General features: G+C 36.6%; 2 protein-coding genes across 7 annotated transcripts in view; one reads left to right on the forward strand and one right to left on the reverse strand.

The window, feature by feature from the left end:
• Nucleotides 1–6771, reverse strand: part of LOC139746237 (E3 ubiquitin-protein ligase RNF220-like) — a 216287-nt gene extending 209516 nt beyond the window's left edge. The window contains exons 1-2 of the mRNA XM_071657231.1: nt 6746–6771; nt 2704–3167 (exon numbers count right to left, since the gene is read on the reverse strand). Coding sequence (XP_071513332.1) covers nt 2704–2947 — 244 coding nt within the window. The 5' untranslated portion in view covers nt 2948–3167; nt 6746–6771. The remainder of the gene's footprint in view (nt 1–2703; nt 3168–6745) is intronic.
• A 7717-nt stretch (nt 6772–14488) lies between these two features.
• On the forward strand, nt 14489–21163 carry LOC139746238 (uncharacterized). 6 transcript variants are annotated; one of them, XM_071657238.1, is made up of 3 exons: nt 14489–14793; nt 16075–16380; nt 18136–21163. In XM_071657238.1, the coding sequence occupies exon 3, from the start codon at nt 19050–19052 to the stop codon at nt 20157–20159; it is 1110 nt and encodes a 369-aa protein (XP_071513339.1). In that variant the 5' UTR covers nt 14489–14793; nt 16075–16380; nt 18136–19049; the 3' UTR covers nt 20160–21163. The 6 variants fall into 6 exon arrangements, with proteins under 6 accessions (XP_071513339.1, XP_071513338.1, XP_071513342.1 ...); XM_071657237.1 differs by having other exon boundaries at nt 16093–16380; XM_071657241.1 differs by having other exon boundaries at nt 16107–16380.
• The last annotated feature ends 3541 nt before the right edge of the window (nt 21164–24704 follow it).

Raw genomic sequence — 24704 nt, forward strand, 5'->3', positions numbered from 1 at the left:
TTATCAACTATCAAACTGTACATACTCTCATTACTACTGGGAGATCTAAAATCCAAAGATTTAAACTTCAAAAACATCTAATATGTGAATGCCTGCATGTATAAGATTTTCAAAATGGCAAATGAGTTTCCAAAGTCTGAATTCAAGACAGAAGTGCTCCATGCTTTTCTCAGCTACCTATGAAGCTTCTACCCTTGTTCTGTCCTTATAATGGTGCCAACAAGCATCCAAAACCCAGTATTTCATCTTCTAATTATCTGCCAAACTCTACCTTAGTCTGTTGTACTTGTTAGAAGAGGCAAAGGGAAGAAGTTAGTTTAAATAAAGTGAGTAAATGTTCCTTAAACGTTTTATATAGTATTATCATTCTATCATCAAATAATCCTGGGACCCCTTTCAAAAAATCTAGGAGCTCCTACAGCTCCAAGTATATGCTGCAATCAGTAGAAGGGACAAGATGGACTTCTTTAAAGTGAGATCACCAGAGAGACTGCACTTTCATCAACTGACAGTGATACTATGGAGCCTTGCCAAAGGTGACTTCTCACTAGTGGCATAACTTTGAACACATGAAGTCTGGTAACACTCTTTACATAGTACATACCTACATACACAGTATCACAAATACATACAAATAACACGTAAAAGAACAGAACACCCAACCAGAAATATCCATCTGAAAATGAAAAAAGAAAATCTAAAATGCAAACACTGTCCAGTCTCCAGAGAATCATATTGGAGATCTTTTGTCATTATTTCATGCTTGGAGACTTGGAGATAAGTCATTTGGCAAATACAAAGAAAGATAGCCAAACTGCATATGACCTAAAATATACAAATTAAGTTTGGTTAAATTGGGTACAGTATTCTTTACACGTATTACAAAATCAGTAAATGGAGGGTGATAACTATCTCAAGATTTTCCAGAACTGGTTAAATAACTCATCTAATCATACAACCTAGGAGTCTTTTTATGGGGATCCTGCCACCTCAAGGCTGCTCATCAATCAGAAGTGAGGAAGCAATGGACTCCTCCACAGCAAGAAGTTCCTTGATGACACTGCTCCCTTTTGTCCACTAACAACGATACAACCTCAACAAAGGTGACTTTTTACTTGTGGTGTAACCACAAGCAGGAGGCATGCAATAAAATCACAAAGTGCAATGGTAACAACTGACTTCTGACTGGTCAACACTTAAAGGCAGAGTAAATTGTGCATGGCTACATCGAACCCCTACCTAAATACTATACTATGATCTATTTCCATGGGGTTAGTCAAAGAACATACAGGTTCCCACTTCAAGCACACACATCCTTATCTTCTCTCCAGCATGTTAAAGTAAACATGGGTTTTACATGTGAAGATCAATTATCAAAGAAAATACATACTAACATGAGAAATATATATAAAAAAAAATAATTCACAGTGATTTTAAGGGGATTACATAATTGCACCTAATCATCTCTTATGTAATAAAGGGGTAACTGAATGCTTTGGTAACATATGAGACATATGAGACATAAAGAACCAGAATACTTAGAAAAAACACTTCCAATATCCTTCCCATGCATGCCAGCCACTCACTACTTTAAACTTTTTCTAACATGAAGGGTTAAGACATCTAAAGATATTAATGTTATTCACCACTAATACTGTGACTATGTATGAAATATGAGCAGTGTGAAAGTATGTTCAATATACAGAAATAAACAAATCCTTCAATGTCCTCTAAACACTTGCCAACCAATCACTACATTGAATTTTTTAGCGTAAAGGGATAATATTTCTAAATACATACATGCTATTTACCGTCAAAGCAGTGCCTATGTACAACATAAGATTACACTATAAAAATGAGCTCAATACAAAGACAGAAACATTTCCAATTCCTCCTATATCATGAGGAGCTGCTAGACATGTAATCCACACTCTTTTCCAACCCTCATTTAGCAGCATACCAGGTCAGTATAAAGGGAATAATATAACTTTCTGAATGTCTTTTGTTACTTTTGAAAGCTAAAATGTCATCACAGAAAGGAATATACTTTTTTCTTATTTTCTGTGACTAACATGATGGAATTTCTGGAACATGACCATCATTCAAGAGTTAATAGTCACTCATGTGTAATGTGTAAAACATTACAACATTTGTGCACTAATGTATGAACACAAACACATATAAAACAAGACACAGTCTGATGCAATTTCAGTTATTACTTTATATTATAACACAGTTCACCACAACATACTGCATGAATTTTCTGTGTCCCACAAAAACCGAGATTCAAAGAAATAAACAGATGGACAGACCACTACATTTAACATGATCCTAATCTCATACTCAACAAAGCCAATGCTACTTTCATATGTGAAATTTACCACAGGGCCACTATACAATAAGACTAGTTTTTGAAAAAGAGGGAGAAAGAATGCTGACACAGTGCTACTATGAATCATCAGCATCATCATCACACCACGTTCACTGCTTCCTTATTGTTGCAAACAACAAAAACAAATAAATCAAACACTATCCTTACCACATATGGAAAATGGGTTGAAGATTCATGAATGTCCATCTCCTAAGAATATGCACCAAACTCTTTTTGATATAATGTAAGCAAATACCTTTCTAATACTAAGAAAGTAAGCAACAGTAACTGAAAAATTTCAGTTTGTTAACTCAAGAAAACTGGGTACTTACTTTTATGCCGCACCTCATTTGCTACATCACGCTTTGATGCACTGGTATTCCTTTGAGGGCGAGTATGAGAATTCTCCTGACAGTCCATGCCTTCTCTGCTGGTAGTGGCATGGCACGAGTTTGGGGATGGTGTAGGGACATCAACAGTAGAAATGGGAGTGTGATTAGAGGAAGCAGAGACACTTAAAGAGGGACAGGTAGTGGTAGAAGACGTTGCAGTACAATCTACAGCATCGCTCTCCATCTTCCCATGAAAATGTAGGCAAAGAGTTCAAGTAAGCATCTAGTTTTGCAATGCTAACTGTTAAACAGAAAAAGGGAGTAGGAATGAAAAGATAAGAAAAATGATGAGGGAAGGTTGTAAACAAAAAAGCATGTGATGGAGTGAGAAAAGACAAGAGGAACACTGCACAAGGAATTAATCGAGGGATCCTTAGTCTTCACTTTTGTGTCACAACACTCACCTGTAAGAGAAAAGTTTAATCAATAATATGTTAGAAATAATGCAATCATCTAATTCCAATACATATTATTAAACAATGGCTACATTTATCACTTGATTCAAGAAGGACTGAGCCAATACTTTTGACTTCATAGCATTAGGTCATAATGAAAGAATGTATCAATGCTTGGTGTGTCCCATTACCACTACAAAATCATAATTAATGCAACATTTCTATCATAAGTAAGTGACAATAGATGTATTGATATGAATCATCATGAATCATAAATCATGCAAATGTCAGTCCAGCTACACATACTCCATAGTTCACAGCCACTGTAAATGGGCTACAGAGAGAACTAACATCATGCCAAAATTTCCCACACTTCCCATATGACAGAGAACTACTGAGTTACAACAAAGAAGCCTAGATGCAATAAAAAAAAAAAGATACACACACACACACACACACACAAACAAACATCTTACACAATATCACTTCCTTTAAAGTACACCTGTTCTTGAGTCAGTGTTGGCAAGTTGTCAATTAACATAAGTACAAATTTACTGAGTGTCTTTCCTAACATTCCTAGTTATATGAATCAAAAACTTACTACCTCACACATGTCATCAACCCATGGGTGGTGTTGTAGAATCATAATCATATCATGTACATAGACCCCATGCCACATAAAAATCTACATGGACAGTAATTATCATTTCATTACATAACCTTAAAGATACCCTCTACATGGGCTCCTGCAACTTCAAAGCAGTATGGAAAGGATGGAATCATTTGATATGAAAGGTTCTCCTCCAAGATTTTACTCTGATGATACATCCCCATCATAGGTGACCTTCCACTCACATTATAATGACAAGCAGGAGGAATGCCTCTCTCTATCTATCTATCTGTTGGGTGGGGGGATGTGTGAGTTAAGGTTACTGAAGTGTGAGGAAGGAGTAAGCTTTTTATTTCTGTCTGAGGGTTTGCAGCTGGGTAAGAAGGGTCTACACAGTGCTGTTGCATAGAATTGAGTGAAGAGCATGTTGAGGTTGGACTGTATTTGTAATATCTTTCTTTCCTTGAGAAGGTGTTTGTTGTTTGCAGTTGCCAGACAGCAAATGACTGCTCTGAGTGCATTATTGTGTGTGGTTTGAAGCTTTGTTATATTTGCTTTTGAGAAGGTGGAAGACTAGAGAGGTGAGGCAGAGTCTAAAATGGAATGAATGAATTGTCTGTGGAGGATTCTGAGCGATTCTTTTTCGAGTCCAAATCTGGTGTCAGTTAGTGTTCTGATATCATTTTAGTTTGTGTGTTGCCTCTGTGCTGATGTAATCCATGTGGTCAGTGAAAATCAAGTATGTGTCATACACGATGCCTAGAATAGTTGGCGTTTTGATCAGTCAACATGACTGTCCATTCAATGTGACTGGAGGGTGTGGGCTGGATTCACTTCTGTCTGGGGTTAAAAGAGTGACTGAAGACTTCTGTGGAGATGTAGTCCTTTTGCTCTTGGTGAGTCATTGTCCCAACTGTGTAATGTAATGCTACATGTTTGATCTTGCTACTGTGGTGTCAGAGTAAGTATATGTACAGTTATATATGGTGCTGTTTCCAGACGCAGCCTTCTTGAAGTTAACACAGGGAGTACAGTTTTGTCAAAGGACTTTTCACTTCAAAGGAGTCTACACATCATACTACTTTATAAGTTGTGCAGCCTTGGGCTGCAGGTGCCATTAGAATGGTTCTGGATAATATTAGGACTCTTTCATAGATACTGGTCCTGGGCTGATTATGAATAACTAAATAACATACAGTCTAGGTGTTACTAGATTCCCACTGCTTGAGGTTAAACCATGGATGAATAGTCACCTTTGCCAAGTCTGTATCACTGGGAGTACAGCCTCATCAAAGAACATTTTGCTCCAATGTAGTCTACATTTGTATGCTACTGGAAGTAATGCAGGCTTGGGATATAGGGCCTTTAGAAAGGTCTAGAGGCAATTAAAAATAATACACATAAATGCAGTCATAATACTGGAATAAGCTAGGTTAGTTCAAGTTTCTTTATTCATTTACTCTTGAATCTTCCTTAGTTGGTTCAAGTCTGTTAAATCATCTATTCTTGAATTTTTCTTTCAAGTTTCTTCATTCATTTATTCTTGAATTTTCCCTGTTTCAAAGCATTTTTCACCATGTGACTTGACACAAACACACAGCACAAAAACTGGATGCACACCCAAAACCATATTAGTTACATATTTTTCAAATACCATAAAGTCAAGGTACATTCTTCAATATTCTTTTGACTCAATTCTAAAAATCAAACAGAGGAGAATGACAAAAATGATACCTAACATCAGAAATCTTTCCAATGAGTAGAAACTAAGGAAACCAAATATGCATCCCAATGAGAGATGTAAGTATGGGGTGATGTAATCAAACTATATATGCGGATAAGAAGGCTAAATAAAGGAAATATTGATAAATTACTCATAGTATCATTTTTAGAGAGATATCGCCATAATGATATCAAACTTTATATATCTATATCTAACAAAGATAATGGAGAACACTGGTTTGGAAACAGACTTGTTGATGACTGGAACAAGATGTCAATTAATAAAGTAAATGCAAAAAACTATAGAAAGTTTCAGGCAGAGACTACGTCTACATGAGTGAAAGTGGACAGGATTTGCCTCACAAGGGCCAACAGCCCTAGTTCAGTTTCATGGGCTAACTAGGATTAGTTGTTTCCTCCCGTTCCTGTGTTCCTATAGATAGTACCATTAAAATACCCTTATCTTTGCCTAGCCCCTGCAGTGTGAACATGAAATGCCTTCAATTTTAACTTGCTCATTTCATAAGGATACCAATCAATTTTCAACAACAAAATTCTCGATCTACGTTCCTGACATTCATGACATTCATTCAAATCACGAAGAATATTCTCTACGTGCCTTTTTATATCACTTTATCCATCATATGGACCGTATCTATATAGAGGAACTATAACTTTTTTTTCTATAACAGCTCTTGTAACTTTTGCTGGTATTCGAGTCATAAAACTGAACTTAAGCAGAAAGAATAAATAAAGTGAAACATTTATAAAATGCGAAGCATCGGTTAATTCAACATAGGTTATTGGTCTAAGGTAATTATGTATATATTTAAAAGTAAAGCGGCAGCTTGGTAGTCAAGTGACTTGATTATGTCAGTTTTTCATACGATTGAATATCGTCATGGAATAAGTCGGTTATATATCCGTGTATGAGCGCGAGCCTTCCATTTACATTATGCTAAACAGTACAACCATTACAATTAAAGCACGAAGGCGGCAGGCGGTGCATTGGTGCCAACCGATCAGCTGACTGTATGTAAACACGGGGCTATCGATGTAAACAAACACTACTCTCTACATTTACGTCTTATTAGATGATAATTTCTAACTATTTAGGAGCCATTACTACATCCAACAATTCATTTACAAGTCATCATGTACATTCTGTGTGAACTGGCATCCTAAGATATAAGACAAGGCCGATGGTAAGCGGTACGACAATACATCCCAACTGAATCCAGCGGGCGATACTCACAACACAACCATATTCCTCCGCTGATGCATTGTGGGAGTCAGGCATCAGCTGATTCCTCTTCCGTAGAAAATGGTCTCGATATAACAGATTTCTTCTTCTAACTTCCTTTGATCATAATTATGTAATCATATCGTCTTAGTCGCCCATTTAAATGACATCATCTTACTCGTCCACTTAATATCAAGCAAAATGGTAATAATTCCGGAACGATAATATACATTCATTATAAAATCCACAACTGTGGTGTTGACAAACATCGACAAAACCTTTTTTCTTTCCTAACCTGATACATGAAAATATTTCAGTCTACTTTAAACACTGCCATCATCAGTAGACAAGAAGCAATTCCAGTTAGTATTTATATAAATGAAACAAACGTTTCAGTAATTGCATTAAGGCTTAAAATGTAGCTTGCATGACCAACTGCAGAATGACCTGAGCCACCGACCAGCTCCAGGACCCCAGATATACAGCCAGAGCCACTAACCAGCTCCAGGACTCGACAGACATATTTTCAATGCCACTTTCCAGCTCTAGGGTCTTGGATATACATTTCCAGAGCCGCTTTTCAGCTTCAGGACCCTACATATACACTTTCAGAGCTACTGAACAGCTTCAGGACCATAAATATATTATTTTCAGAGCCACTTTCCTGCTCCAAGATCCTACACATGTACTTTCAGAGCCACTTAACAGCTCCAGGACTCCACATATACACTTCCAGAGCCATTAACAGCCCATAACCCCACATGTAAATTTCCAGAGCCACTTTCTAGCTCCAGGATCTCAGATATACACTTCCAGATTCACTCAACAGCTCCAGCACCATACATATACATTTCCAGAGCCACTTTCCTGCTTCAGAATCCTAGATATACATTTCCAGAGCCACTCAATAGCACCAGAACCCTAGATATACACTTTCAGAGCCACTGACCAGCTCCAGTGTTCTAGATATACACTTCCAGAGCCACTGATCTTCTCCAGAACCCAAGATATACACTTTCAGAGCTATTTACCAGCAGGGCCCCTGAGAGGAATTTTATGTGGGGTACACGTTTCTTTCAGGCCCCCTTCCCTTCTCCATTAATAATCCTGTTTTTATACACTACGGTTTTATGACATGAGCTGTAAGGCCGAAAAAGGTATGGTAGATGAGAGAAGGGTGGAATGGAGCGCTCTGTTGATTTTCTTCATTTCCTGAGATCCCAGGAAATTCCTGGGCAACCTTTTGGACCCCCGGGCCCAGGTAAGATGAACCCCCTGCACCCTCCTCTCAAAGGCCCTGCTAACCAGCTCCAGAACCCTAAATATACCCTTCTAGTGCTATGTAAGCTTCACTAAGAGAGCCATTTACAAGCCTCAGGACCATACATATACACTTCCATAGCCCTTTTACAAGCTCTAGAACCCTAGATATACACTTCTATAGCCACTTACAAGCTCCTCAACCTTATATATATATATATATATATATATATATATATATATATATATATATATATATATATATATATATATATACTTACAGAGCCACTTACCAGCTCCAGGACCCTACATACAGAATATACTTCCAGAGGCACTTATCAGCTCCAGAAAAAGAAAAAACTTTTGTAATTTGTTATGATTGTTGCAGAAGTCAAGGATCTTTGCATAGTTTGGGTGCACCATCATGTTGGTGTAAAGTATGTCTGCGACTTAAAGAAGTGGCAGTCATCCCAATAAGGCTCTTAGAACAAAGTTCAGAGCCTCTGTGGTAGCAGTCAAATTTGTAATCTACCTTGGTGGCCTTCAGAGGAATTTCTTATCTTGATTGAAATTGTTTCACTATGTAGTTACTATGTTTGTGACTACTGTTGTAAATAAGGCTAAGTTTATCATTTGGGTTGCAACAGCATATGCTCATGATAATGTCTTGCATTACACATTCATCTGCTTTATATGCTTGTGACATCTGGTTTCTAATTGAATGTTCTAGATTTATATTGTTCAAGTGGTCCTGTGGTTTGGGAATGTTTGAGTATCCATTAGTAATCAGTAATTGTTTACTCCTTCATACTTCGATGTTGAAATGTGGGCAATGAGTTATGCTTGTACACACAGCATATGTAAGACTCAATTACATTCATTCTGCATTGCCTGATGGGAACTCAGACAGCATTCATACACTTCCTCAAGGCTGCTTTTTTTGTTGATGCTGTTGGTGTATTGGCCATTTTCTGACTGACATAATACATCTAGAAAAGGCACTTCATTTACTGTGAGCTCAGTGTTATATTCTGACAATGAACCTATGGAATTCATGGAAAGTTAGGCATGATTAGGCTTATGGGTTTTCACATTACCATACATGTAGCCCAATGAGTACTCTCCTGTGATAGATATAAAATGTTTCTGGTCATCTGTTCCATCAGTTGCAGAGGGAGGGCAGGTATTTTTTTTTCCCCATATAAAGTTTCTGTTGGGGCTCCGCAAAGTACCTTAAACTTGACTTTCATGGCAGAGGTTTGTGTCAATCTTCTGTTATTTTAGAAAATATAAACATTTGATTTGTTTGTACAATGGGTGACGAAATCTTTTTGAGATCATCGATGGCCTGTTTCACTGACTATTATCATAAATAAATTACTTTTCCTATAACTCCTTTGCTTTACACTTCCAGCATGAACTGTTGATTTTCATTAATAAAACTTCTCTATCTTCTCCATCTGTTGTTCAGATACAGTGTTGACTGAGAATGTACGAGTACATAATAATATTAAGCTGCTTGAATAAAGGTGGTGAATACTGGGCGGCTATGTGAGTAGACAGGCATGTGTTATTAGGCATGTGAGTAGAAGATGCTAGGTGCAGAGCTAGAACACAGGTATATGTTGTCTTTGTACAAGTGGCATATTTTGGATGAGACGTTACAGGAATTTGCTGCTCTGGGTGTATATGCAAATGCACAGGCTTGGGTCTCAAGTCAGCCTGAAGAGAAGGCACCAAGTTATAAATGCCAATATATTGCCACACTGACATACTTGCAAGATATGAAAAGAATTCAACGTACCCAATTTCAAAGATTTATTGGTGGACAAGAGAACAAAAGGCAAATACAAAAACACACACTATTAATATATGAAAAGATGACAAACGATTACAAGCATCATTCTAGATATGAAATTTCTAATCAAAAGTTATATAAGAGTTTGACAAAATTAACTCCCAGCCTTTCTGAACATTAATAATGTGTTTTACATCACCTTTGTCATCAACAAAAGATAGTCCAGTTGCACCTTCTAGTAACCAACACCAAATAATCCAGCTTCTTCAATTCATGACTTTACATTGTTGCTTATCATATAAATATATGAGATGGGAAATCCACTACCAAAATGAAAATATCACTGTTATTCCTGAGACAGTTCTTCCTGAAATTCTGCCTTCAGTGAGTTGCTGTGTGGAATACATATAACCAAACTAATCATACTATTAACTGTTTTCCCAATTTACACAGAAGAGTAAAGGAAATGATACAATGATCATAAGGAACACACCATATGTAATATATTTTCTCAGCTGATCAAGTCAAATTACTCATCTGCTGAACAAGCCAATCCTTTGAGGTTTCATGACTCATAGTTATGGGTTTTGCTGTTCACTATATTCATTATCATCAGTGAAAGGAAAGCATCTATCTTCAACAATTACTCCGACGTCATATGACCCACAACTCTTCCCTTACAAATATCAATATTTTCCATCTGAACTCTTATGGTTAGTTCCGGACAACATCCCATGTCATGTACGGCAGATTCTTTACCATTGTCAACCTGCTTCTCTCTCTTATTACAAGCAGAATAATCTGCTACCATCAGGAGAGACACTGTATGGTCTTTGGATACCTGCTAAAAAGATATCATCTTGTTACACTGGTGTTTACAATGGACAGAAATGTGGCATGTCTGACCAGTCCTATGGCAACTACCTTTCCTATACTACATGAAATAATTACCCTTGGGAAAATCATCCAGCATAGTAAACATGCACACAGTTCTTTTGTATGAACAGTCATATGCTTTGTTAAAGTACTCCTGTGAGAGAAGATTTCATGGTGGTGTTAACATTCACAAGCCTTAACACTTTCATGAACAGTCATATGCAATAAATAATGACTTCTCTTTGAGACAGCTTTATGGCAATATGAACATTCATTTAGATTTTCTTTTCCAAGACTAGTTATGTGCTGTACTAAAGTACTCCTCTGAACAAAGACCTTTTGGCACTGTAAACATCCATATGGCCTTCCTCCTAGCCAGATATCCAAGTGCTGCATGAGATTTTCTGTCTAGGATTATGTCTCATGGCACTAGGAACATTCGTATGGCTTTCCTCTTGTATGATGTCATGTGCCTCATTAAACAACCCCTCCTAGATTTTTTATTTTGGCAATGTCAACATTCATATGGCTTTTCTTCTGTGTGAATAGCACTGTGGTTGACTACAGTACTCCCCAAGGAGAAAGTCTTTTGGCACTGTTCACATTCATATGGCTTCTCTCCAGTAACATGTTGCTTTAAATTGCATCTCTGGGAGAAGTTGTTTTTGATAATGTATAAAATGATATGGCTTTTCATCTGTGTGAACTTTCATGTGCCTGTTCAAATGACCAATATGGGAAAAGGTCCTCTGGCATTGTGAACATTTATATGGCTTCTCTCTAGAATGGAAAGTAATGTGTTGCACTAACATTACCCTCCAAGAAAAGGCCTTTATGCACTATGAACATTCATACAGCCTCCCTTCTTTTAAGAAAAGTCATGTGTCAATAAATCATACCTCTTTAGGCACTGTGAACATTCATATGGCTTCGCTCCTGTATGAATAATCATGTGCTGCACTAAATTCCTCCTCTGGGGAAAGGTCTTTTGGCACTTTGAACATTCATATGGTTTATTTCTAATATGAAGAATTATATGCTACATTAAATGATTTATCCAGGAAAAGGTCTGGCACTGAACACACTGATGAGGCTTCTCTCCTGTATGAAACATCATGTGTTCTACTAAAGTACTCTTATGAGAGAAAGCCTTTTGGCCTAGCAACATTCAAATGGCATGGCTCCAGTATAAATGGTTATGTGCTGCACTAAGTTACTCTTCTAAGGAAAGGTCTTTTGGCACTGTGAGCACTGATATCGCATTTCTCTTCTACGAAGAGCCATGTTCTGAACTAAAGCCCTGTTCTGAGTGAAGGTCTTCTGACACTGCAAACATTCATGTGGCTTCTCTCCTCTGTGAACTGTCATGTGCTGCACTAACTTACTACTCCTTTTGCACTGTAAACATTCATGTGACTTTTCTTTTGTAGGACCTTCTATATGCCTCAGTCAATTACTCTTCGTAGTCTTTTAGTTAACTAAATATGCATATGGCTCCTTGTGTATCTGAACAATCATTTGCTACACAAAATAACTTCTCTAAGAGGTCTCTAGGTAATATGAAGTCATGGAACTTTTCTTCTACATGAACTTTCACGTGAGGTACTTTAAAAGTCATCTGGGAAAAGGTTCATTGGCACTGTTAACATTCATTTTGCATCTCTCCTCTATGAATACTAGTGTTCCTCAGATTACTTCTCCAAGAAAAGATAATTAAGCATTGTGAAATATCATAAAGTAACCTTTCATGCATCTAAGATCTAGATACTGGCACTGTGAACACCCAAAAGGTTTACCTGCATGTGTTACCATACCCATTTTCATGCTGGAATCCTTTAAATAATATCTAGCATACAATGAACTCATTTTCCTTCATGAATGCAATAATGTCCACAACTGTAGCCACTAATACCCTAAGATGTTCACTGATTGAGCAGCAAAAGGGGAGTGTGTGGTTCTGGTTGGTGTGGTGTGTGGCATAAGAATGGAAAGATTGGTGAGTGCTGCTCTAGCCTTAACTCAACCTATTCCATGTCAAGCAAGGTACAGAACTGTGACGTGAAGTGATCACAATCCATATGTGGTGAAGAGTGTAGGAAGTTATCACATGTCTCCCTTTACCAGAAAGTCCAGATGAGATCAAATACCATCTCTCTTACTAACATTCATGGTTTTCACTCTAAATTCCTCCCACTTTGTTTTAGTTCCTGCTTACTTGGGAACAATGTGGTAGTCCCTCTACATGCATTTTTCAGACAACTGTTAGCTTTCTGCATTACAGGTTTGCTGTTTTCCATTATTCCAAGCAAGATACCTATCATAACTATAAAATTAGTTGTAAATAAAATTAATAAGAAATGAATGCTATCTCAATAGGGAAATGACATCAAATAAAGTATACAAAGAGCCAATTATGTCTTGGTACAAAAGTTTGAAATATGCATATACATCATAGACACTTTTCTGGTAATAAAAGCCAATTATGTCTTAGTACAAAAGTTTGAAATACACATAAACATCATAGACAGTTTTCTGGTAATATAATGAACTAAGACCCTGGTCAGAAAGATATATGGTTAAAGGTTACACAATATTCAATATTACGGGCATAAAAAAACAGTGACATCTTTTCCAATGATAGTTCTGACAGTTCTTTCTGTTAATGTTACCTTTTCTTATGCCACTACTTTTCTACTGTTACGAACAATTCTGTTCCTGCTGCTTCTGCTTCTGCTCTTCATATGTTTCTAAAACTGTTGCTTTACTTTTGATGACCTTAGCATGACTAAGACTTGTCTTCGAAAGGGTATCAGTTCTGATACTATTTCCATTATACATTTCTATACTTTGCCAGTCAGGAGAGCTTGGCTGCACTTGTTACATTCTTGTACTTGAGATCAGGAGCTGCCAAGGACAGAGTAAACATTAACAGAAGAGATAAAGATGTCAGCCTTGTTATTAAGGTCCACAAAATGCTGAAGATATAGTAAGGGGAAAAATTTTGAACAAAAAAATGTCCCCTTGGCCACCTCATCTAGTTTTTACAATTTTAAACTTTGAATCGGAAAAACTTGGGTTTTAATTTTTAAAAATGGCTATAAAGAATTAAAAGAATTTTCTGGGTCCCCCTTGGCCCCTTTCCTCCATAGGTAAATAAAATTTGAAAATTTTTAAAAATTTTGGTTTGGGTTTTTGGGGTGTTTGAAAAAGGGCTTTATTTTAAAGGAAATTTTAAGTAAAGAACAAAATACTTAACATTTGCGGAAAAATTTTCCCCCTTCTTTGGGCCTTTTTGGAAAAGAAAAAAACAGGAAAATTTCCACCCCCCTCCTCCACCCGTCCCTGGGCATAAAAATTTTACTTGAAATTGGGGGTTTTTTCCCCTTTAGGGGAAAAACCCCTTTTTTTAAAAATTTTAAAAAAATTAAAAATTTAATAATTTAAATTTTTTTATTAACTTAAAATTAATTAATAAAAAAAGGGGAAAAAATAAAAGTCCCAAAAACCTTTTTTTCCCCTTTTTTAAAAACCGGTTAAAAGGGGGGCGGGAAATTTCCTTCCCTTTTTAAATTTTCCCAAAAAGAAGGGAACAGAAAAAGGGGGGCCAAAGTAGGATACCCCCCAAAAGGGCCCCCATTTCCTCTGTTCTTAACGCTCCCACGCTAATGGGGGAAATGGCGAATATATAAAAAATATAAAATATATATATTATATATATATATATATAAATATATATATATAAAAATATATAAAATATATAAAAATATTTTAAGGCAAACTTTCACCTAAAACACACTTTTTAAAAAATTTTTTAAAAACACCCCCCAAAAAGGTAAATGATGAGACACAGAATGTCTGCGTCATATTCAACGAGTTACAAACACAAGGCCTAAAAATCAGGCATAGAACAGAACGTGGCAACGGGAAAATAAAAGCAACAACGAAGAGATGCTGCCCTCTGGCGGCAGCACTCAGTCGTCACGATTTCTCACTGACATTAACATTGATCATCAGAGTATGCAGTCAGGAGTCTTATTTTGTAAACACTGTGCATATAGTTCTATAGATTATAGAGTTAATCTGAGAGTGCCACCACTGTAAGGACGCAGCTTTACTCGACGATCAGGTGAGAACTAAAATTTGTTTATAATTTTAAAACATCCTTTAAAAGGTAATTGGGATACTATCAAAATCGAGCGAGTGTAAATGATAAAACGGCTGATGTTAAGAAATGTTAAGTAACCGACTATCAACAATACATATAACTTATTTGCTGAAAAATGTTTGACTAAAAACAAAGAATAATGTGAGCTGCCTGTCAACTGCCGACAAATGTAAACAAACAGACGACAGACTGAGCGGCCGTTCGCACCACCGCCCATCCTCCCTACAAGCCGTCCCTAGCATAAACAATTTCACTATGTTATTGGTGTACTTTTCTGCCGCTTATGGAGGTTTTCAAAGCTTTTTTGTTGATATTTTACAAGTACTTAAACAACGTTTACATCAATTCACTCTTTCTATTATGTAAGTCTTACCACAACTGCCTCGACCATTACCATGAAATGTGATACTCCAAATCAAGCTCTGCAACATTTACTCTAGTTTGGGAACACTGTATAGTTATTGTAAATAACACTTTTGGTTATTGAAGCTGGGGGCTGGAAATCCTACCTTCCCATTCTTTAATTTTCCAAAAGAAGCAACAGAGAAGGGGGCCAAGTGAGGATATTTCCTCTAAGGTTCAGTCCTCTGTTCTTAACGCTACCTTGCTAATGCGGGAAATGGTGAATATGTTGGGGGAAAAAAAAAAAGAATATAAATATATATATATATATATATATATATATATATATATATATATATATATATATATATATATATATATATATACACACACACACAGAGAGTTATTTGCCTCACATAAATCTACAACTTAGGGGTCTAATATAAGTAGACTTATGAACATGAAATAAAGTAAAAAAAAAAAAAATACACAAGAAGTTCTACATTTTCAGATATTTTTCAAAGGAAGCAGATACTTATGTGAAAATAGTTCAATTTTTTTATTTGGTACATGCTGAATAACCATTAAGTTCTAACGTTTCATGAATTCCACAAAATCATATCAATCAATCTCTCTACATATTCAGTATTTTATGTTAAGGATCTGACCTCAGTTGTCATTATTTCATACCGAGGATACATCCTATTCTTAGCATCATTATATGATGTTAATTTGAGTGTATCTGATGTTAATAATCACATATTTCTATAATTTGAACATTTTTTTAATGTAATTATGTGGAGTCTCTCATTTCAGTTTATTGCCAGTATTTCATGCGTTAACTTATTTCCATTATCTTCAGCATTTACTTTCTATGTCTATTCTCTTATTACTTGGTAGTTCCTGGTATATTAACAGCTCCTAGTGTTCAGCAAAAGAACCTGATATGTGCCTGTAAGCTATCCTGACTGACAAGCTGGGACAAAGAATGAAATAAAGAAATTATACAAGCATGACCAGCTGTACAACAACATACAACAGTTACACAATCAGCTACAACAAATGGCAGCAGGAAAATGATTTGTAATGATTGGAGTAGCAACAACTGAAATAAGTGAAGATCATCAATGCCAGCGGGGGTATATAGCACCAAAGACAACAAAATCAGCAGTGATAACAACTAATAATCAACAGTGGCTTAAAAAGGTAACATTAACAAAAATAAAATTAAACAATGAGGAAAATGTTCTGCTATTACTGAAAGGGTCCAATTTTAATATTAAAGGCAGTCAAACTGTTTATGACATGTATTGATATTAAATTACTGTTAGCCACGTTTCTACAGATAGGACTGTTTATCAGGTTAAGTAGAATCAAAAGTGTTTATAGTGTTGAATGGAATTAATTTTTTAGGTACACAGCTTTTGGGCAAGACTTGAAGTTAATCATCCTGTCATATAAACCTGTTAAAAGTTAGGGATTGTGACATTTCATAGTTCATGACTTTTCTCAGAACTCACCTCCTTACTATGAGGCAAAGTCAGATTATCACAGATAACATATATTAGTACTGATTCAATACCAGTGCCAAATTAATCTTCCATATGTTGCTGCTGGAATTAAACTACTAAATGATTTATTGTGGAGAATGGTCAGTAGCAGACATAAATGAAGACTAGCAGTATGAGAACTCATGCAGCTTAAGAAATGCTGAATCTTTACCTATGAAAAAAATAAAAGCAACACTGACCTCTATTATCTCCATCTGCAGTGAAGAAGTAGCCCCTCTATGAATATTACAAGGCCATGTTTACTTTTGTGCTGTTTATCTCCGAATTATTCTGTAAGGTAAAAACAACATATGTAAAGGTACATAAACCTCAAATTCTTACAGCAAGAAAAAAATAATGTCCCAATGTCAAAAGGTTGAACATGGTAACAGGAGAAATACATTACTGCTGAAAAGAAACAGAATTAGCTGTTAATGCTAACAAAGGTTGAAAGTTATCTGGACAAAAAGCTCTTTGCTTTTAAATGATGGTTAAATTTTAGTTTTATATTTTCATTTGCCATCAATTTAACATTATATCTCTGGTGTTGGTTTTCACGTTCATCAATAGATGTTTAAAACTGTTATGGTTAGAATTCACTTTCTCTCCAATAGTTGTCTCAAGATGGTAATAAAGTCTCAATATGATAATAAAAAGTAAAGTGTTTCAAAATAATTAAGGCAGCTCTTTATTATGAGCCATACCTGTACCTTTGTATATACAGTTAAAGTACACTACTAGCACTCAAATAACACATGATAATACTCACACATATCTAAGCTATACCAATTGTGCTGTTGGGACAGTCACCATGCCCATGTATATTTGTTGTCTTATCATGATGTACAGATAAAATAGTGATGAAAAAATAAATGAATACCAATGTACTAATGTACTTGTACATAAATGGGATTCACCATCAACATACAAATGACATATGCCAATATTTAATTTTACTTTTTGGGCAATGACACTGAAGCTTTCTAAATTTTGGATATTAAACACCATTTCCAGGAGAATGGGAAAGTTAAGTATAAGTTAATTATTGGTCACATCAATCTAAAATGTTTTCCCTCAAACAGAACTTCATTTCTGTAAAGCAAAATTGTTTTGCAGTTATGATGGTAATATATCTAATATGCACTGTATTTCTGAACCATAAATCAGCAACAAAATCATTTAGTTGAAGGCTGTTGTTTGCAAACTTAAGCCAATGGAAAAATACTGCCAGGAGTTTATGAATCTAACTTCTTACTGTGAACAAAGATCTGCGCTCTCTCTATCATACACACTTGATATTGACTACCTCATATCAGATTATCATTGCATTTCATACAAGTTCTTATCTACATAATCTTATCTGCATTACTTTCACATTCGATATTAATGTTCGTTTTCATATCATTGCCAGCTCCAAGGATTCAGCATAAGAATGTGATATACGTCTCCTAGCTTTCCTGACTGATAAACTACTCCAAGATGGGAATGTGGAAATCATAGAAGCATGAAGAGCCTTGCAAGAACAGCAACAGGCAACAGTTGTACCACTGATAAGCTTTTCATAATGTATATGGTAAAACTATGGTCCTGAACAACATTTCATAATTCATATATTTTCCCAGAGTTCACTTTCTCACTATTTGGGAAAGTGAGTATCACAATTAATGTTCATTTATCATTAGAAGTTTACTGTCATTACCAAATTAATCTTCTGTCCAAAGTACTGGAATAAGTTTGAACTGGTAAATAATGAATAGAAAGTCTAGGAAGTATATGTTTGTTGCTACGTCTCATAGTTGATTGGGGGATATATATACAAAATGTTTATTGCTGTTGAAGTAACCCCCAAATACATTTACATTATTGTGGACAATTGGCAATAGCAGACTAGAAGACTTGTAAGAGATCATGCAGTCTTCTGAGAATCATACACACTGAATTTTCATCAGTAAGACTACTGGGAAAAAATATGAAGTTGAAGGTATCATGGATTGAAAACCTTAGGAACTACCAATGCAAACCTTTGTTGAGACTATGATCATAGTGCTTCATGGTGTTGGAAGGGGAAGAAAATACCCAACTTTATCTGACCTTGCTTGGAAAGATTAACATCAGACCAAAAGCCACCACACTCTCCACTACACAAGGGTTTTAGGGTGCTGCTCACACAGTGGGTGATTCAAGTTGCAGAATAGCATTCCACAAACCAATCGTGTTGTGCACATCACAGATGCAGCATCAGCCAAGGTCATTCACTTTACCTTTACTATTTCATCCTGAATATCTTGGGCTGTTACAGTCTGCAGATGTGGGCAAGATTGCATTATGGAGGGTAAAGGAGGGGCATGTTCACAATGCGACAAAACATTTTCTGACAATTCTAACATGAAAGCACATATGTTGATGCATGCAGATGGGAAGCCTTTCAAGTGTTCACAGTGCCAGAAAAGCTTTAGCCAACATAATTATCTTGAAAGGCACATGAAAGTTCACACAATGAAGAAACCATATAAATGTTCAGAGTGCCAAAAGACCTTCTCCCAGAGGAAATATTTAGTTAGGCACATGACTGTTCATACAGGACAAAAGCCATATGAATGTTCACAGTGCCAGAAGAACTTTTCTCGGAGTAGCAACTTAGTGGAGCACATGACTACTCACACAGGAGAGAAGCCATATGAATGTTCTCAGTGCCAAAAGACCTTCTTTAGGAAGAGTTATTTACTTACTCACATGACTATTCATACAGGACAAAGGCCATTTGAATGTTCACATTGCCAAAGGACCTTTACCTATAAGAGTACTTTAGTGCGGCACATGGATATTCACACAGAAGAGAAACTTTATGAATGTTCACAGTGCCAAAAGACCTTCTCCCAGAAGAGGGCTTTAGTAACCCACATGAATCTTCATACAGCAAAAAAGCCATTTGAATGTTCAGAATGCCAAAAGGCCTTCATTACCAAGAGCAAATTAGTTCGGCATATGACTGTTCATACAGGAAAGAAGCCATATGAATGTTCAGAATGCCAAAAGACTTTCTTATCTAAGAGTGATATAATGAAGCACATGACTGTTCACACAGGAGAGAAGCCATATGAATGTCCACAATGCCAAAAGACCTTCTCCCGAAGCAGTTATTTAGCACAGCACATGAAAGTTCATACAGGAGAGAAGCCATATGAATGTGCACAGTGCCAAAGGACCTTCTCTCGGAGGAATCATTTATTAGAGCACATGACTGTTCATACAGAAGAGAGGCCATATGAATGTTCACAGTGCCAAAAGACCTTCTCCCGGAGTAGTTATTTAACACAGCACATGAAAGTTCATACAAAAGAGAAGCCACATGAATGTTCACAATGCCAAAAGACCTTCTCCAGGAGGGGTCATCTACTGGAGCATATGACTGTTCATAAAAAAGAGAAGCCATAAAAATGTACCAAGGGCCAAAAGACCTTTTCCTAGAGTATTCATTTGTTTGAGGAAATGTTTTATCATACACAAGAGAAGACATGTGAATCATCATAGCCGGAAGACATTTTCCCAAAGGAGGCTTTAGTGAACCACATTAATCATTGTAAAGAAACCACATGAATATTCACAGTATCAAAGGATCTTCTCCCAAAGAAATTGTACAATTAAGTACATGAAAGTTCTTTGAGACAGAAGCCTTCTACTTCTAACCAGGGCACATTTCCGACCATCTTAAAAGTTGTATAACAAGATAGTCATGCCTACAGACATCCAAGGATCACTTTATGTTCTACTTGGAGGAAGAAAACTCTTGTTAAGAATATGGGTTTCATCATGTAATTCTCCAAGCACAAGAAAAACTTACTCTCATTAGTATGAATATGGTAACTATGTCAAAACCAACAACCCAGCATGGCTTACAGAACCGTGGCAGTGACTCTTCCATACAGACGGTGAATCTGACCATGGATTCTTTGAGATTGTAGTCAGGGGACACACTTTCAACTCTTAACATTTTCAGGTGAAAAACAATAATGTATTCTTTTACGTACAATCAGTTTCTTTGTTGTTATATTCTATTTGGTGATTCATTTCTTTTATGAAGACAGTATGTCAGGAGTTACTGTCTACCTCAGAATCATTGTGATAAATTTATATCTTGATTAATTTAATATAATTGTATGATGAATATTAATGTAAAACTTCTTGCTGGTTAACTGAATTTATATATTGCTAATGAATAGGATAATGTTAATCTTGTTGTTAATGCTAATGAAAGTTGAAATTACTTAGACAAGAAGTTGTCAGCTCTGCTACACATTGTTTGTATTACACTTGATCATAAATATTTGTTTTCAGATGAAGGTCATATTCCAGCTTTGCATTTTGGTATGCAATTGGTGTAACTTAATATTTGCTGTTAATTTCAATTATCAATAATGTTCAAAACTGTCAAGCCAGAATTCTTTTTCTCTCCTGTATATACCTCAAAATAATAATCAAAAGCAAATTTCCCCACCATAACTAAGTTTTCATACACAGAGTCAACATACATCTGCTGCAGTTAAACAACACCTGACTATATTTCTAACATATACCAGATATACTGCTGGGATGCACTACCCAATGACTGTACAAAAGTTATGATATTGCAATATCTAGATAAGAAATAGATTTTACAAAGAGTGCTAATGTACTCACACATACATGGAAACTTAAGCACCTTTATCCAAGTTACAAGTGCCTCAGTATACACATGCACCTAACATACAATGGCTCCACCCAAACAAAATAATTTTTTGTACTTATTCACACATTCAGAGAACATGACTGGATAATAACACACCCATTCAGCATACACACTACACTCATCTATCAAAAGCCAGTTTATTGTAAAAAGAAAAAAAATTTAGTGCCATCATCATTGCATTGATTGTATGGTATATCATTTCACATCCTAAACCTTCTTTTTGTGTTACTTTTGTGTTGATGATATTGGTGTGGAATGTAAATGTCATGAGCATGTTACATGTGATGCCTTGAATGGTTGCTGTTTTGTTCAAAGGGAAAGATTGTCCGGTCAAGTTGACTGGAAAGTGAGAGATTGATTCATGTCTGTTTGGGGTTAAAGGAGTGACTAAGGACTTCTACAGAGATGCACATATACTGCTCAGGATGAGCCATTGTTCCAGTTGTGTAAAGTAGTACTGTATGTTTGACGTTGCTACTGTGGTGTCAGGGTGTTCTGATATAATTGTGAGGTTGCCTGCTTAAGAAAGGGCCTTCAAGTTAAGGATGGCTATGGGAGGACATGTAGGAAGATCCTGAAGAGAGCTGGAGAAAGAACTACTCCTCAGGGAACTCCATTGCAGAGTATAAGTGTTTTATATGTGAAGACATTGTGATTGACTCTGGCATAGCTGTTGGCTATGAAGATGGCCAACCACTTTTTGTTACTGTTGTGGAAGGTGGTGTCAAGTATTTTTTGTAAGAGAATGTGTTGGGCAACAGTGTTAAATGCCACTAGCATCATGCAGGAAAGGGGTTGTGGTTGGATGAATCCATCTAGAATATGTTGTATGAGCTCAGTGTGTTGTGTAGTAGCTAAATGTTTGGATCTGAAGCCATACTCTCTGGGTGAAAGTGGGATGTTATGTTTGATTCTGTTGTTGATCATTTTTTTTCACAGAGTTTGGATACTTAGGATAGAAGTGATTTAGGGTTGTAGGTAGAGGTGGGGTTGAATGGTAAGGATGGTATAAGGACTAGTGTTATGGTGGTAAGTTTCCAGATGTTAGAGATTTTGTTGTGCAGTCAGTAGTAGTTGAAGCTATCTGCAAGTGCTTGCATTGTAATTTGGCCAGTGTTTTGTGTGAAAGTTTGGTATGATTTCACAGCCTGTAGCAAGATAGTTCTATAAAGCAATCAAATGATCCTCATTTCTTCTGCCACTTCTGAAACCATACTGCTCCTCCCCAAATCTGATGCTCTGCACATGCCTCTCAATCAATACCCTCCCACACAACTTACCAGGTATGATCAACAAACTTATACCTCTATAGTTTTTTCCCCATTACCTTGATACAATGGAACTATACATACATTCCACCGATCCTCAGGCACCGCACCATGATCCATGCATACACTGAATATCCTTACTAACCAATCCACAACGCAGTTACTTCCTTTCTTGAAAAATTCAACTGCAATACCCTCCACTCCAGTGCTTTTCTGCATTTCATCTTACACTATGAATGACAGAAAGAGACAGCATGTTTGTGGACAGAATTTCAGTAGTCCATGTGTGGCTGAGACAGAAAGAAAAGACGGCCTACCTGGGTAAGAGGAGTGCAACTTGACAACCACTGAAATGCTGGTTCACTACGCAGCCGTCACTAACCCAATACTCAGGTGGACAGTACCCGTAATTACCTCCCTGGTCGTTGGCTGCCTACCAACTACTACCTACCATAGGTATATCTTGATCACGCGCAAAATTGTGATCCTTTTCAATATATATATATATAAAACCCCAAGACCCCTTTTACGGGGCTCCTGGAGCTTCAACGCTGTGCTACAATCAGGATTAGGGAAATGACTGGCCACCTGGAAACAAGAATTTCTTCGCCGAAACTGAATTTCTTAACGAACTTTTGACTACGCTTCACACACACACACACACACACACACACACACATATATATATATATATATATATATATATATATATATATATATATATATATATATATATCAATTTTGCGCGTGATCAAGATATTCCTATGAGTCCACGGGGAAATTGAAACACGATAAATTCCCAAGAGCACTTTCGTGTAATAATCACATCATCAGGGGAGACACAAGAGAGAAATATAACAGTCAGTCGATATACAATGAACAGACAAAACTAGGACGCCATAGGAATACATACATATATATATTATCCCTGGGGACAGGGGAGAAAGAATACTTCCCATGTATTCCCTGCGTGTCGTAGAAGGCGACTAAAAGGGAAGGGAGCGGGGGGCTGGAAATCCTCAACTCTCATCTTTTTATTTTCCAAAAGAGGAACAGAGAAGAGGGCCAAGTGAGGATATTCCCTCGAAGGCTCAGTCCTATGTTCTTAACGCTCCCTCGCTAATGTGGCAAATGGCGAATAGTATGAAAAATAAACATTACACACACACACATATATATATATATATATATATATATATATATATATATATATATATATATATATATATATATATATATATATATAAACTTTACGGTATGGCTGGAGTGTAACTGGCTCACGAGGACATGCCATTCTTCAATAATCGTGATGAAACACTTGATCATAATCAGTGGCGTCTCCTGCCGTGATGTATAGCCTTAATATCACCACCATGACAATGATGATGAATACCCGTACATATCATGACCGAGATGGTGGTGACGCTAGGCAGGCATGAGTAATGAGGGCTTCATCTACATAATATGGCTACCATCTATACTCCTTATATTACAGTCTGACCTCCATCTATATTGATGCCTCCATCTATACTGAGGCCTCCATCTGCCTTCATCTTTTTGGTCGATAAGTATTTGCTACTGATGGAGGGATCCGACAGACATGAATTTGAATTACTGTTAAGAATATTCTGATATTTTTCTGTTATGGAATCGAAATGTATTCCCATCAAATATCTGTTCTGCTTCAGTGCTTTTGGCTCAAGGATCGTACAGCAGTGTTGCTCCTATCAGGAATTCTTTTTCTTTCCCCATTTGATGACAATTTCTAATATGTATGAATTTTGTTCAATTGAACTTTGGTATGACAACTGTTTTGACTATTGTTTCTGATTATTATTTGGGTGTTATGGAAAGAGTTTTACACTCAGCAGTCATACAATCGTGCTCGAGGATCGTACCTTCGTTATCAGAGGTCGTTCCGTCGTGCTCACGGATCGCACCGTCGTGCTCAAGCGTCGTACCTTCGTCCTCAAAGATCGTACCGTC

The sequence above is a fragment of the Panulirus ornatus genome, chromosome 64, assembly GCF_036320965.1.
Source record: "Panulirus ornatus isolate Po-2019 chromosome 64, ASM3632096v1, whole genome shotgun sequence".
NCBI classification, from domain to species: domain Eukaryota; kingdom Metazoa; phylum Arthropoda; class Malacostraca; order Decapoda; family Palinuridae; genus Panulirus; species Panulirus ornatus.